This window comes from Peromyscus californicus, unplaced genomic scaffold (genome assembly GCF_007827085.1).
Source record: "Peromyscus californicus insignis strain IS unplaced genomic scaffold, ASM782708v3 Scaffold_12__1_contigs__length_115047231, whole genome shotgun sequence".
NCBI classification, from domain to species: Eukaryota; Metazoa; Chordata; class Mammalia; order Rodentia; family Cricetidae; genus Peromyscus; species Peromyscus californicus.
In genome coordinates, this window is record NW_026294413.1 from 78690134 (window position 1) to 78704619 (window position 14486).

General features: G+C 42.4%; 1 protein-coding gene across 1 annotated transcript in view; it reads right to left on the bottom strand.

Annotated features, from left to right (window-relative positions):
* The window catches only part of LOC128106966 (RB1-inducible coiled-coil protein 1-like), a 129439-nt gene that overhangs the window by 4765 nt on the left and 110188 nt on the right, over positions 1-14486 (bottom strand). The window contains exons 21-23 of the mRNA XM_052732333.1: positions 2415-2583; positions 1169-1300; positions 308-491 (exon numbers count right to left, since the gene is read on the bottom strand). Coding sequence (XP_052588293.1) covers positions 308-491; positions 1169-1300; positions 2415-2583 — 485 coding nt within the window. The remainder of the gene's footprint in view (positions 1-307; positions 492-1168; positions 1301-2414; positions 2584-14486) is intronic.

Here is a 14486-nt window from a genome sequence, read left to right on the forward strand (position 1 = left end):
CTCTGTGATATTCTCCAAGTAGCTCTCTGCATAGCAGACTGGTAACATAATAACATGTAGGTGTGTTATAGCTGACTGACCCATCTCTCTGAATGTACTGCAGCTTCTAGCAGAGCAGGAGGGTTTGTTTGCCAATCATCCAGTATCTTGAAAGAGGCTAACTCTACAGAGAGACTTGTGAATGATCACAGATGAACAATTGGATGGTATGTAAGTGGGAGTCTGCATGGATGGTGGATGGTTACATGGGTGTCTCTATGTCTATGGTTGGACAGGTGGGCAGCCTGCCCCTAGTGCCTCAGCCTACCTGCTGCTGCTCAGCACAGGGGTCACAGATCTTCTCATGAGCCTCCTTCAAGAGCTTCTTCACCTCCTCACAGGTCTTTTGCAGTTCAATCTGCTCCTTCCACAGCTGTGTGTTCTGGATCGTCAACACACGTACATTCTTCTTTAGGTGATTACACTCTTGTAGGAACCAGCCGTGGAGGTAACTGAACCACCAAAAAAAACCAAAAAAAACAAAAGAAAAGAAAAATGGTGAGCCTCAGAGAGGCTGCATTTGCCATCTCTATTTCTAAATGCTATGAACCCTGAAAAATCGGAGGCCCAGGACAGCACAAGAATGGAGCTCTCAGTAGCCAAGCCAGCATCACTCAAATGCAGGCCAAATCCAGAGAATAACCAAATTCCCGATAGATTCAAATTACTTCTGAAAATCCTGGTACCGAAAGGGATCCTGTGCCTCTAAGAACAGGGTGCAGCCCATACCTGTGTTTAACTGTTCATGGTCTTGGGAAAGCATCAGCAGATAGAGGGCAAACACTCTCTGAAGGAGGGCAGAAGTCCCAACCAGAATAAATTCTCTCTACAGATCCCAGGCAAACCAGATCTGTGATGCTCTAACCAGAGCCCTGGAGGCCCTGGGCTTCAGGACATCCCCTTCATGATACAAAGGATATTCCTATCTAAGGGCTCCCACAGCTGGACAATGATGGGAGGGACTCAGTGTTTTTCCACACTTAACAAAACTGAGTCCAAGAGGCACAAATCCAAGGGTCACAAAGGAGGATGCTGGCTAAGAGGCACACAGGCTAGAACCAGAGCCTTCACTTTGAGTCAAGGACAAAGAAAGGCAGAAACAGTCCCTCCCAAGCCAGTAGGCACTTACCTAAAGTATTCAGTCTCCTCAATCAGCCCCTTGCACTTGTTTAAGGCATCACTAATCTCCATGGGCAATTTCTGGAGAGCTGACATCACCTGCTTGTGTTCCACTTCAAGCATCTCGAGTTCAAAATTTAGCCTGTGGTAGGGCATGGACCCAGGAGGGAAAAAAACCCATGAACACAGGCCAAAAGGAACACATGAAAGAAGCTGTGCCATGGACTACCCCAGTCCAGTGGATACCAAATCTTGGCACTTAAACAGTGGGACCTCCTGGTGCTTATTAAACATCCTATCCTGTCCCCAGGACAGAACAGCCAGGAGGTCTAAGGGGAGGAATCCAATGATGCATGAGCACCCACAGTGGGCTTGGAGCTATAGATAAGCGCTCTAAGAAGTTCTCAGGAGTCTGTGTCACATATGTGGACTCACCAGAAACCTATGGGGACATTCTCCTGTCTTCAGAACAGGGATTCTCATTCCTGGGTGTCTATTGCTACACAGAGGACCAGAGCACACAATCAGTACTTCCAGGAGGGAGCCCCAACTTCAGGATGGTTTTGTAAACTTCACATGTGTTTCGAATGTTCGACCAAGCTGAGCACAATGCTCAAAGTGGGGTTCCCTGGACTCAGCAGTGCCATCATCTGGAAGCTATGTTAAATCCTCAGACCATGCCCTCAGACTCTCAGGAACACACACACACACACACACACACACACACACACACACCAACCCACATGAAATCAGGATGCCCAAGAAATATTGGCATGAGGCATTGTTACAAAGTATAAGAAGACCAGAGGGGAGCTGTGATGAGCTCCAGGCCTTCCAGCCACATCCTGAGATGGATGAATGGACCAGGCCTCTCCAGCTGCTGACAGGAGCTTTCAGTTTGCAATCATCTGCTGGTCAAGTACAAAGACTCAACACTAACGCACAACACCTAGCATCACCCACAAGCCACACCTGTCAAGACCTCTTGAAATGCATGATGAGAGCTCACACACTACTGTCCCTATCCTCAGACTGTGATTCAAGCCTTAGGCTCTGCTTTTCATTGGAGGAAGCAGACAAGTCTGCATCCCCATCTCACTCCTAACCAGGCTCCAAGTTCTGCATCTCAAAGGAACTCATGAAAATTAGTTTAGGCAGCAGGACACCATGGATTCTCAGCCTCTGATTCCTCAGGAAACCTGGCCTTGATACTGTGGTGTCATGATGGCCAGCAGAGAACTGGGAATAAAGACTACCTGTTGTTCAAATCCTTGTTTGTGTAATTGGCCAGGATTCCACGCATCTCATTTCTCTCACATTCCATATCATGTAGACGAATGGTGAGTTTCTCTAGTTTTTTCATTTCCTGCTCCTGCTCCTGCTCAGTGAAGGTGGAGCATTGGGATGGTGCCACCCGAGTAGTCCCTGCAGGTAGACAAAGACAAATGAACTTGTATTCTAGAATGGCATAGGGCCAGGAGAGTCCATGCTGAGTCCCAAGACGAAGCCTAAGGAAGAGAAAATGCTAGGAACCCTGTGAAGCTTCCAAACAGCAGGGCAGCTATCCTCAAACTGGGGCCCCTGAGCTCTGTCTCTGTCCTCAAGCACTGTGGATAATCTTGTGCCTCCCTCCGTATTGCAGCCCTCTGGTCCTGGAAGGCCTAAGCAAACCCAGCCATGTAGAATTGGAGGACAGGGTCAGGTCATATCTGATGTGATGCAGCTAAGTCCTGTTGTCCCTAGAAGTTAGCAGCACCAAGGCCTGATCACATGTCCAGGACCAAAGCATCTGAAGATGTGCTGTGTGGTCAGGGGAGTTCCTTCCCTTCCTTTTGGAATAATATTCCCATGGAAACTGAAGAAATCGACTGGGATGAAGTGCAGCAACACCCTACCCAGAGAGAGCCATCTCAGCAGTCAATCTGTTCCTCCTGCCCTTCTTTGCCTCTAAGAATGAAATGAAAGAATTCCCAGCTGCAGCCTGGACAATTCATAGCTCTCCAGAAACTAAGCATCAGAAACTCTTGACTCTGGGTCTGCTCTTTAGAAAGCCAGAGAAGCTGGTTTGGCCCATTGTTACTCAGAAACCCCCTGCTGCTGAGCTCTACTACCAGAAATCTCAGTTCAAGTTCACTTCCTCCAGCAAACTTCTCCTACTCTGCTCAGGAGTCACTGTGCCTTAGACAGATCCATCTGTTTCTCCAGGTTTGACACTGAGGCCAGCTTCCTTCTTCCTCTCTTTGGTCTCTCCATGTTCTCCATTCTCTCTCCCAAGCAGCCTGCTCAGTCTTGCCAACTGAGTCTATGAGAACTGAATGAATAACCCACAGGCATTGGTGTTACCACAACACGGGTGACATCATAGAGATTACCAAGGACGCTCCAGGAGACAATAGAATCACCATAGAAGGGATGATTAGGGTCACCTCCAGCAGACCTCAACTATCAACTAACTAGCTCTTCTCCACTTCACCAGAACCATGTTGCCATTCCCAGGAGCCTTCCCAGAAACACAAGGGAAGACCTTCAACACCTCCTCCTTACAAAGCCAGAGATCTCTTTCTGTTTCATTAGAGTATAATCACTACTTCATGTTATGGAAGATGAAGACTCACTTCAAAACACATCCCAGGAAATGACTGGCCCCTTGTTGAGATCCCCAAACAATAACATGAGAAATAAAGTTTGCTAAATAACATGAGAAATAAAGGTCAGGATGGAGGAGAGGAAAGATCAGTCCCCTGATGTCAACAAGCACATTGTGGAGGATCCACAAGGCTTTTACTGTATGTGGGTGTGGTAGAGCTTATGGGTGTCCTGTCAGAACAAAGAAATGTCCTTTAGTTAGTGAGAAAAATTTCCCTGAATCATCAGTACAATAAATTCCAGCCAACACAATATTAGCTAATGTGATCAACTAGTAACATGTCAGGCTGGAGATGCTAAGAACTGGGGTTCTCCAGGTGAGCCCTGAGACAAAAAGAGTAAACACTCCCATTAATCATCCATTCCTGCACTCAAGATTGAGGAAAGATGAATGGCTAGGGGGATGCCATACACAGATATGTAAGGGCAAATGTGTCACAGTCATGGGAGAGACTGTAGTGTGACACTGCTATGTTGCTTCACCTAAAGCTACACAAAGACTAATTTCTTGATCTGGAGCCACCTGTGACAAAGCACATGCCCTTAGGAAGGAAATGGGCACAGCCAGCTTAAAGAATACTCATCGGAGCATTGAAGGGCAGGCAAAGGACACAGGAGACATATTATTAGGGTTCATTTGCCCTAGACCATTCCCAGAGCCGAAGTTCACACTTGTGAGTTTCCTAGCAGTCCTGAAATGAGGAGCTAGCACCATGTTTAGCTTGGATTGCAAATTCTTCAGAAGTCTGGACTGTGGATTCAGAAGTGTACTTGGTGGTACCAAGAACAAATGATTGATGTGGGGTAAACCATTTCCAATCAGATGTTATATCACACTGAAAACCAATTTAGACAAAGTTAAGTATCTCAGTAATTCCCTATTCTAGAAGTCAAAGCACAGTACCTGCGTTATGCACCACCACATCTCAGTCAAACCTGACACACTGAAGGATGCTCAGGAAGTAACTGGAACATGAGACTTTGCTCTAGCAGCTTCTCAAAGACAAGCCTGAGTCTCTTCCTCTGTGGATGTCAGTTCTCCTATCTCTCTATAGCGAGGTGGATATCTCTGAAGTCAGCAGGTTTCCTCTGTCTCCCTAGACAATGTGACCCAGGGTGCACCCTCCTAAGGCTTATTTATTGCTACAGAGAATGCACTGTAGCTTCAGAGCCCTCAGCCAAGTGCTTTGAAAAACCAGGAGAAAATTGCTACTTTCATACTCAGGTAGTGTATGGATGCCCGCCTCACTTACTACACACTACAAACTCTCATGTTAATTTGGAAGTCATGAATGGGCAGAACATGGTCATCAGATTCACAAAGCAGTCCTTAATGATAGTCCAAGACACCCAGAGCTGGCAGGATGGCAACAGTATCCATCCAGGTCCACTGAATCTAACAGCTCTCAGGCTGAACTGCAGACCTGTGTGCCATCATCATTTTGTAACTCAGAAACCACAGGGGTCATTTGAAGACAGCAGCACTTGGTGGATCCTGCCCTGCTAGTGCCTGTGATGTCAAGTATGAGAACCTCAGGACTGCCAGGGTACTCTCTTTTCCCTATTATTATTGGCACATAACTACAGGACTCCAGTGTGTGGAGGAGGGAACACAGTTATGGTACAGATATCTCATTAACTCCTTTGTGCCTCCTTCCCCACTCAGAGTGAAAGCAGATGGTACCCAGCAAAGCAGCTAAAGCCTTGTCAATTCCTGATTCTGCCAAACTAACCATCATGGATCCTTGATCTAGTTTGCTCTTTAGGAACCCAGAACAGGATAGGCCTATTCCTTCCCACAAGTTCCCAGCTCTTGAGCCCTAGCTCTGGAAAGCTCAAGACCATCACATCCAGAAAGCTGCCCAGTCCTACTGGACTCACTGTGTCTTCCCCAGCACCAGAGATTTCTCCATGTTTTCCAGTGAGACCTAGGGCCTGCTTCTTTCTTCCTTGCTCTGGTCTCTCCATGCTGTGTATTCTCTCTCTCAACTAGACGCCTCAGTCTTGACCACATCTCTGTAGGTGAACCTTACAGCACTGAACTAATGTCCTAAGCTCACGGGGTGTTGCTACAACACTACTGACATCACAGGGGATTCCAAGAGTTCTCCAGGATACAGTAGAATTTCAGAAAAGAGACTGCTGATGTCATGGGGCACAGCCTTTGCTTCCTTGCTAATTCTTCCTTTACCAGAAGATGAGGTTGCCTTTCCAGGAGTCTCTGCTGTGACACAGAAAAGGGAAGGGTAGGGAAGGGAAGGGAAAACTGAAGGGGAGGGAAGGGAAGGGGAAGAGGGGACGGGGAGGGGGGAAGGGGAAGGGAGAAGGGGGAGGAAGGGGAAGGCAGAGGAAGGGGAAGGGGGAGGAAGGGGAAGGGGGGAGGAAAAGTAAGGGGGGAGGAAGAGGAAGAAGGAGGGATGAAGGGAAAGGAGGGAGGAAGGGAAAGGAGGGAAGAAGGGAAAGGAGGGAAGAAGGGAATGGAGGGAAGGAGGGAAAAGAGGGAAGGGAAGGGAAGAAGGGAGGGAAGCTCCTCCTCCTTCCAAAGCTAGATATTTCTCTCTGCTTCATTAGAATCTTTTCACTACTTCACCCATGAGGAGTTGAAAGCTCATTTATAAATACTGACAATAGTTGGCTCTTCTCATCCTATGGGGAGGCTACTCATTACCCCCGCATTTCCCCAGAATACTCTTGAGTAGGAGCAGTAGCAAATATTACTTAGAAGTATAGACATCGAAGAAACAGAAAGTAAATACAGGATAACCTCCAGGGGGCCTGGCTGTCTCTGTCCTAGGGTATTTAAAGCAATGCCAAGGGGTGGAGCAAAAGACCTCCCCCCCAGCACAGCCAAGTTCAGACCATCTCAGACACCTGCACTCAGGCCCTTGGTCCAATCATCCTCTCTATGCAAACCGGCTGGGAAAAGCCACTAGGAAACCTGTAAATGGACTCTAATACCATTCTAATATCCATACCCAATAATATGAGAAATAAAGCATGCCAAGAATTGGTCAGGATTATGTAGAGGAGGAGAGTTGAGTCCCCTGAAGTAAACAAGTGCCTAGAGAAGGGTAAGGTTAAGGGAAGGTGGCCACTGGGAATTTGTAAGTGAACTGAGACTCTTATGAGACACAAACTGTTCGAGAATGTCCTCTCTACATGCCTGGTGTGTTAGTCAGGTCTTTGTAGCACAACAGAAGTTATAAAATGAATCTCTCTATATATTGAAAAGGGATTTGTTATAATGACTTACAAGCTGTACTATGGCTAATCCAACAATGGCTGGCTATGAATGGAAAGTCCAAGAATCCAGTAGTTGCTCAGTCTACAAGTCTGGATGTCTCAGCTGTCTGCAGTCTATGCTGTAATCTCAGAATGTATGCTCTATTGCCAGTGAAGGAATGGATGTGCTAAGAAGGTGGAGGAAGCAGAGAAAGAGGAAAAGCTTCCTCCTTCCAGATCCTTCTATATGTGTTCAGCAGAAAGCATGGTCCAGATTATATCTCAATTAAAGATCTGAATTAAAGGTGTGACTTCCTACCTCAAAGATCTAGACTAGAAATAGATCTACCTACTTCAAATGAAGCAGAAATGGCCCATAGGTCTGTCCTCTATTTCTGGGTGTTAGTTGACCATAGGTGTAGTCACACTGACAACCAAGAACAGCCATGACAGTTGTATTCTCCACTTCACTGATACTCATGAGCAAATGACTTAGAGAGTGAAAGGAAGGAGTCATGATGATCAAACATCACACCTGCATCACTTGTAGATCTCATGTCATGATGATGTTCAGTGGCTTTTTTATGGTCATGGATGGCTAAAATAGGATGAAATTCCAGTCTGTGGTTTCTTGGGTAGGAGGGATCAACTAGAAACCCAGTTACAAAAGAATCCAGTCTCTCTATAATTGAAGATATGAAATCAAATAATTATGTTATGTCTGGCAGGAACTGTGTTGGAAAAAGGTACAAGAGGCAGAAAATGGTTACTCTTTAAAGAAATAGGAAGAAATCAAACACTGGACCTGTCAGGAAGAGTGGGGTGTCAGAAGGAGCCTGTGAATTGAGACTTGAACTCCTCCAGGCCACATCTTGCTTACTCCATGCATTCTGAGAAAGGAAAAAACTCCTACTGAAGAAAGGAGAACCCTGGGAAGACATCTGTGGGGTCTTCATTGTAAACAACAGCTAGTAGCCTCCTATTGTTAAACGATTTATTAAGATTTGATGTTGCTCTGGTGGTCAAAGAGGCAGGATTTGGAGACAGCAGCAACAGGAAACAAATCATACCCCAGAGTTAAATCATGTTATAGAGCTCACCACTGACACTAGCATGATGAGCATTGGCACTACTGTGTGTGCCACCAAGAATACTGGGTTTGTGCCTGGTGCTGCTTTAGAAGCTTTCAACATCTATGGCTCTGAAAATGGGATACAGCCTTCCACAAATCATCAAGCATTTGACCTCATCCACTTCTTTAGAACATAAGCTTATAAGGAATAGGCCTTCTGATGGAAACTCCTCCACCAAAACGCTGCAAGGATGGTCAAAGGTGCTGGCAGCCAACAGCCACAACCCATGTCCACCCTGCAGCCTCCAGAAGGGGCTTCAATAGTCAAGTTTACCAACTTTTCCTTTGTGGCTTGAGTGATTGTCACTCATTTTAAAGAGAGATACATTTTCCAACATAAATTCTTTGAAATTATTCTTCATACATTTGAAACTTCACTTTAGACATAGAATTCAATTCATAGAGGGTCTATTTTTTTTTTCTTGCAGTAGGCTGAAGTTAATGTTTTCCCCTTTATGGCTTGCTATGATGGCTAATCATTGCTATCTACTTGACAAGTAGTTGAGGTTTGACTTCTTCAGACTAGTTTGTAGGTATGCTTCTTTGGCATTTTCTTGATTGCTAACTGATGGAGAAGGGCTCAGTCCTCTGTAGGTAGTGGCATCCCCATGCATGTGAGTGTGGGCCATAGAGGAAGGGTAGCTGAGCAGAGCAGTGAGCAGTGTTCCTGTGTGGTTTCAAGCCCCTGCCTTGGAATCTTGCCTTGGCTTCCCTTGATGATGGACTGTAACCTGTGAGGTGAATAAACCCTTTACTTTCCCAGATTGGCTTTTGGACTTTTATCAGAACAACAGAAAGCTAAGTAGAACATTTGACATATTCTCTGAGCATACTCTGATATTCCATCAATTTCTATGTTGCCTGTAGCCTCTTTTCTCACCAATTACAAAGTTTGGGAACACTGTATCTGTTGCAATATCCATACTACCAATCTCACCCACTGCTTACATAACTCTACTAAAGTGGTTTTTGATTTTTTTATTATCATATAACATATTTCTCGCTAATATGGCATGCTTCCCTACTTTTCTCTTTTTAAAAGTAACTTTGATGTCCCTGCCTTTTCTACTTTATAAATTATCCTTTGCCAAATAATAGTGCACTTATTGTTAGATTATGAACTTCCACAGAAAAGGGTGATTTATTGTACTGACATTTCCTTATTCAAGATTTATTGCATTAGTATTATCAATTTAGCCAAAATGACCTTTTCTATTACTTACTTATCCACCAAGCTTTAAAAACCTCCATTCATTTTGGTCTTGAAGGTCTCTCAGAACATCAGCTTTAAGGGTCTTGAATATATTTAGATATCTCTTGGGTACCTCATAGCTGTTTTATTAATAGTGTCTTTAAAAGTATGCTATCCAAATGTCTAATGTGTTTTAAGCCTATTGTGAGTGGAATTGTTTCCTTGATGTCTTTCTCAGTTTGTTTGTCATTGGTATACAGGAAGTCCACTGACTACTCTGTGTTAGTTTTGCTCTCTTCCACCTTTATGAATGTGTTTATCAGCCTTAAGGGACTTCTGAAAATTTTTAGTTTTATTTGTTTAGAATCATATCATCTGCAAATAAGGACATTCTGACTTCCCGCTTTTCTATTTGTATCCTCTTTATCTACTCAGTTGTCTTATTGCTCTAGCTAAGAATTCAAGTACTATATTGAATAGGAGCGGAAAGAGTGAATATCCATTTCTTGTTCCTGAATGTTTGGAATTGTTTTGAGTTTGTTTTCTATTTAGCATGATGTTACCATGGGCTTCTTATACAAGGACTTTATTATGTTTAAATATATCCTCTATATCCCTAGATTCTCCAAGACTTTCATCATCAACGGAGGTTGGATTTCGACAAAGGCCATTTTTTTTCATATACTCAGATGGTTATGTAGTTTCTTTATTCCTTTTATGTGGTGGAATAAATATGTTGATTTATGTCAGTTTAATTATCCTTGCAGGTCTGGAGGGAAGACAATTTGATCATAGTAGATGATTATTTTTTGATGTGACCTTAAACTTGATTTGCAAGTATTCTATTGAGAATTTGTTTGTATATGTTCATCAGGGTGATTGTCCTATAATTCTATCTACACATCCATATATCTATCTATCATTCTACCTATCTATTTATTTACATTCTTACCTATCTAAGTATCTATCTCTCTCTCCCTTGCAACATCAGGGTATTCCTGGCATAAAGAAGAATTTGGAAGAGATTCTTCGTTTTTTATTTTATGGTATAATCTGAGGAATGTTAGTTGGTCTTTAAATATCTGGTCCAATTCTACACTGATTCTGTCCTGCTCTTTGCTACTTTTAGTTGGGCAATATTTAATTACTGCTTTTATATCATTAATTAGTATGGGACTATTTAAATTATTCATGTTATATTGATACAATTTTGGTGGATCACAGACATCTAGAAATTCATCAATATTTTTGAAAAGCTTTTTCCAGTTTGGTGGAATGAAGATTCTTAAGGATTGACGCCTCCATATCTCCTTTTTCCTCCTGTGTTTTATTATTTTCATCCTCCTCTTCCAGTTGGTTAATTTGGCTAAAGGTGTGCCCATCTTGTTAGTGTTTTCAAAGAATCGACTCTTTGTTTCATTGTATCTTTATATTTTTCTTTCTATTTCACTGATTTCAGCCATATTTAATGGGACATCTGTATCACACCCTTTCCACAAGATTCAAAGTCCATCGTGAAAGATGGGGTAGAAAGATTGTAGGAGCCAGATTTCATGGAGAATTAGAGCAATCAGTGTTTTCTGGCCTTGACAGGACCACTGCACTCATGACCCACAGCATCTGTGGTCACTTACAAAATATCAAGCTGGTCAACTTTCAAGCATAGAGTGGGAAGGGTGCTTGAGCCCCCACTACTGACCAATAACCTAAGGATGAATAATGTTTTCTGGCAGAGGGAGCGTCAGCTTTTTTCAAGAGTCTGCCACTGGGGTTGTTTAAAAGTAATTCAATGATGAAGATGCAAAGTTGGGCATCACAGATGTGAGGGCAGATTTGGGGCGAATAACTGGGAGGTGTTGTGGGGTGCATATGATCAAAATGCAGTCTATACAATTCTCAAAGAATAAGTAAAAATACATTGAAGTATATTCATTAAATTATTAATGTAAAGAATGGATTATTATATAGGGATCATTTATTAAATAACTTTAATGAATTCTGTTAACTCCAATGTTTCTGTCCACTTGTGGGTTCACCCATGGAGGATTATCTATTCTGCCACTAATACTGATTTATTCCAAATGGCATCCTAAAAAAATGGAAAAAGGATTTTTTTGTAATTTTTTTTTGAGTCAGGGTTTCTGTGTGTAGTTTTGTTGCCTGTCCTACAACTTGCTCTGTAGACAAGGCTGCCGTCGAACTCACACAGATCCTCCTGGCTCTTATTCATGGGTGCTGGGATTAAAGGTGTACACCACTATCACAAGGCTGGGAAAAGGATTTTTATCAACTACATATCCAATAAATGGCTAATATCCAAAATATGTAAAGAAGTAAAAAAAGAAACAACTGGGTGTCAGGAAAGTGAATGACCCAATTAAAAATGAGTTACAGAAACAGAGAATTTTCAGTAGAGGAAATTCTTGTGTCTGGGAACAGTTTTTAAAAATGTTGAGTATCCTTAGTCATCAGGGCAATGCAAATCAAAACTATTGAGACTTCATGTTACATGAGACAAAACACATAAGATTAATAAAATAAACGACATCTAATGTTGGCCAGATTGTGGAGTAAGGGAAACACTCATCCACTGCTGTTGGGAATGCACACTTGTACAGGCACTATGGAAATGTGTGTAGCTGTTTCTGGGGAAGCTAGGAATCAATCAAGACCCAGCTATGCCACTCTTGGTGTAAACCTAAAAGATGCTTCACCTACCACAGAGACACTTACTTGCTCAACCATGTTCATTGCGTTTGTATTTATAATAGCCAGAAAGTGGAGACATCCTAGGTGTCCCTCAACACATGAATGTCTAAAGAAAATATGGTACACATACAGAGATGGGCTATTACTAAGTAATTAAAAGAAAAAAGAAAACCATGAAATTTGAAGGAAAATAGATGGAGCAAGAAAAAGTCATCCTGAGTGAGATAACCCAGACACAGAAAGACAAATATGGTATGTGTTCACTTATATATGGATGTTAGCTGTTGAGTTAAAGATAATTAAGCTACAATCAGTATAACCAAGTTTAGGTATAGAGTAAGAGACTCTCAGGGAGGGATATGTGTCCATAAAGGGAGAATAGAATAGATTGTTATGGATGGATGAAGGATAGAGTCTGGAACAGGATGGTCAAATGAGAAGGGAGAGAGAAGAAAGGGTAAGTGCAGAAATAAAAGGAGGGAGAGGTAAAATTAAGGGCCATTTGAAGGACCTTATGGAAACCTAGTGGAGTAGAACCACTCTAAAATATATACATATATGAAGGGAAACTAGATGAAATCGCCAAAAAAAGAAAAATCCAAAAAGCAGGGAGACAGAACCCCAACTGGATATCTCTTGTCACCAAATGAAGCTACCAATACTGGCAATGGGTTACATTTAGTCAATTGGTTGGCCTAATGGTCCAATTGGACCCCATAAAACCCAAGGTATTGTAAGGCTATTGGTTGCTCTCCATAAACTGACAGGAAGGTGCTATTCCTGAAGATGATACCAATACAACTTGTTGAACATGGATCAGTCAAGCTGATGTCTCCCTAGATCCCTCACCACCTATGGACTAGATTCCAGGGTGCTGGAAGGTACTCTGCTCACTATCAAAGGAGAAAAGTAAACACCAACCCATCTGCAATGGTGACTGCATCCAAGATAGTGGAACAAAGCTTGTGGGAGTAACCAACCAATATCTGACTTGATTAAAGGCTCACTCCATGAGATGGACCTCATACCAAGCACTGTGTGGGTGGACAAGACCTGAGACTGGATAGACCAGGGTCCACAGGAAAAACCAAATACTACTGTTCTCCTTAAGAGGCATAGAAATAAAATGACTCCTAACATTATTCTGCTGCACTAATCGATAATGTCTTTCTCAGCCCTCATCAAAGCAGCTTCCTCCGGCAGCAGATGGGAACAAATACAGAACCCACAGTAGATTATAGGCAGAGAAGAAGAGATCTTGAAAACTCAACCCTAAACAAGACATCTCCTACCAGACTCCTCTTCTCAGGCCTTAGGGAACCCTGTGGAAGAGGAGGTGAAAAGAGTGCCACAGAATACTGCAGATGGTGAGACCATGGTCCATCTACTGAGGTGAAGCACAGATGTGGAGTAGAACCAGACTAACCATGAGAAAGCTGCACTGCATGTGTTGCACAGGACAGAGCTGGAGAGGGAGGAATGGCCCATCCATTTGGAATCCAGAAGATCACGTGAGTATCAGATGCTGGACACTAGGCTGTAGGATTTGAATTATTACAGCTTGATTTTGGTGTTACTACCGTCTGAAAATTTCTGTGCTCCAGCTCTTCTCTTGTGGAATAAGAAAATATTTAATTTTTTTTTTAGTTTTTTTTTTAGCAGACCATTTAATAAACTTTTGTTTTGTTTGTTTTTTAGAGGCCTTGGACTTTTGAAGTGTTGTAATTTGTAAAGACTGGAGGATTTTAAAAATTACACTGTGTTTTATATTATGATATTAAGATAAGAATTTGAGGAACAAGAAATAAATGGTTATGGTGTACAGGTGATATTTGTGTGTGTCATGGTGACATGGAATAGAACTCCTAGTTAACTTTATCTGTCAACTTGAAACAGCTTAGCGACAATTGAAATGAGAATCTCAATATAGAACCTGCATGGATCAGAAGGCACATTAATCACAGAGAAATTTTCTCTCATAGTTTTACATTATTATACTGGATAAACATTTTCTATATTGCAATTAAATTTTCAGCATGTGTAATTTGTATTTGATAATAACTTTTATGACCTGACCAATAAAAGTTAGAGATTGCATAACCTATGATGGGATTTGTTCCTAGGAAAGGTTAATTTTCTCACCTAGATTTTTGAAATATTGTGGATGCCCCTTCCCTGTCATATATAAAAGAAACTACCTAGGAAATAAGATTGAGTTTAAAATTTTTGTTAGGGGTTGAGAGATGGCTCAGCGGTTAAGAGCACTGGCTGCTCTTCCAGAGGTCCTGAGTTCAATTCCCAGCACCCACATGGTGGCTCACAACCATCTGTAACAAGATCTGGTGCCCTCTTCTGGCCTGCAGTTACACATGCTGTATACATAATAAAATTTTTGTTGAACCTTATTTCATGTTATTATGTAAAATA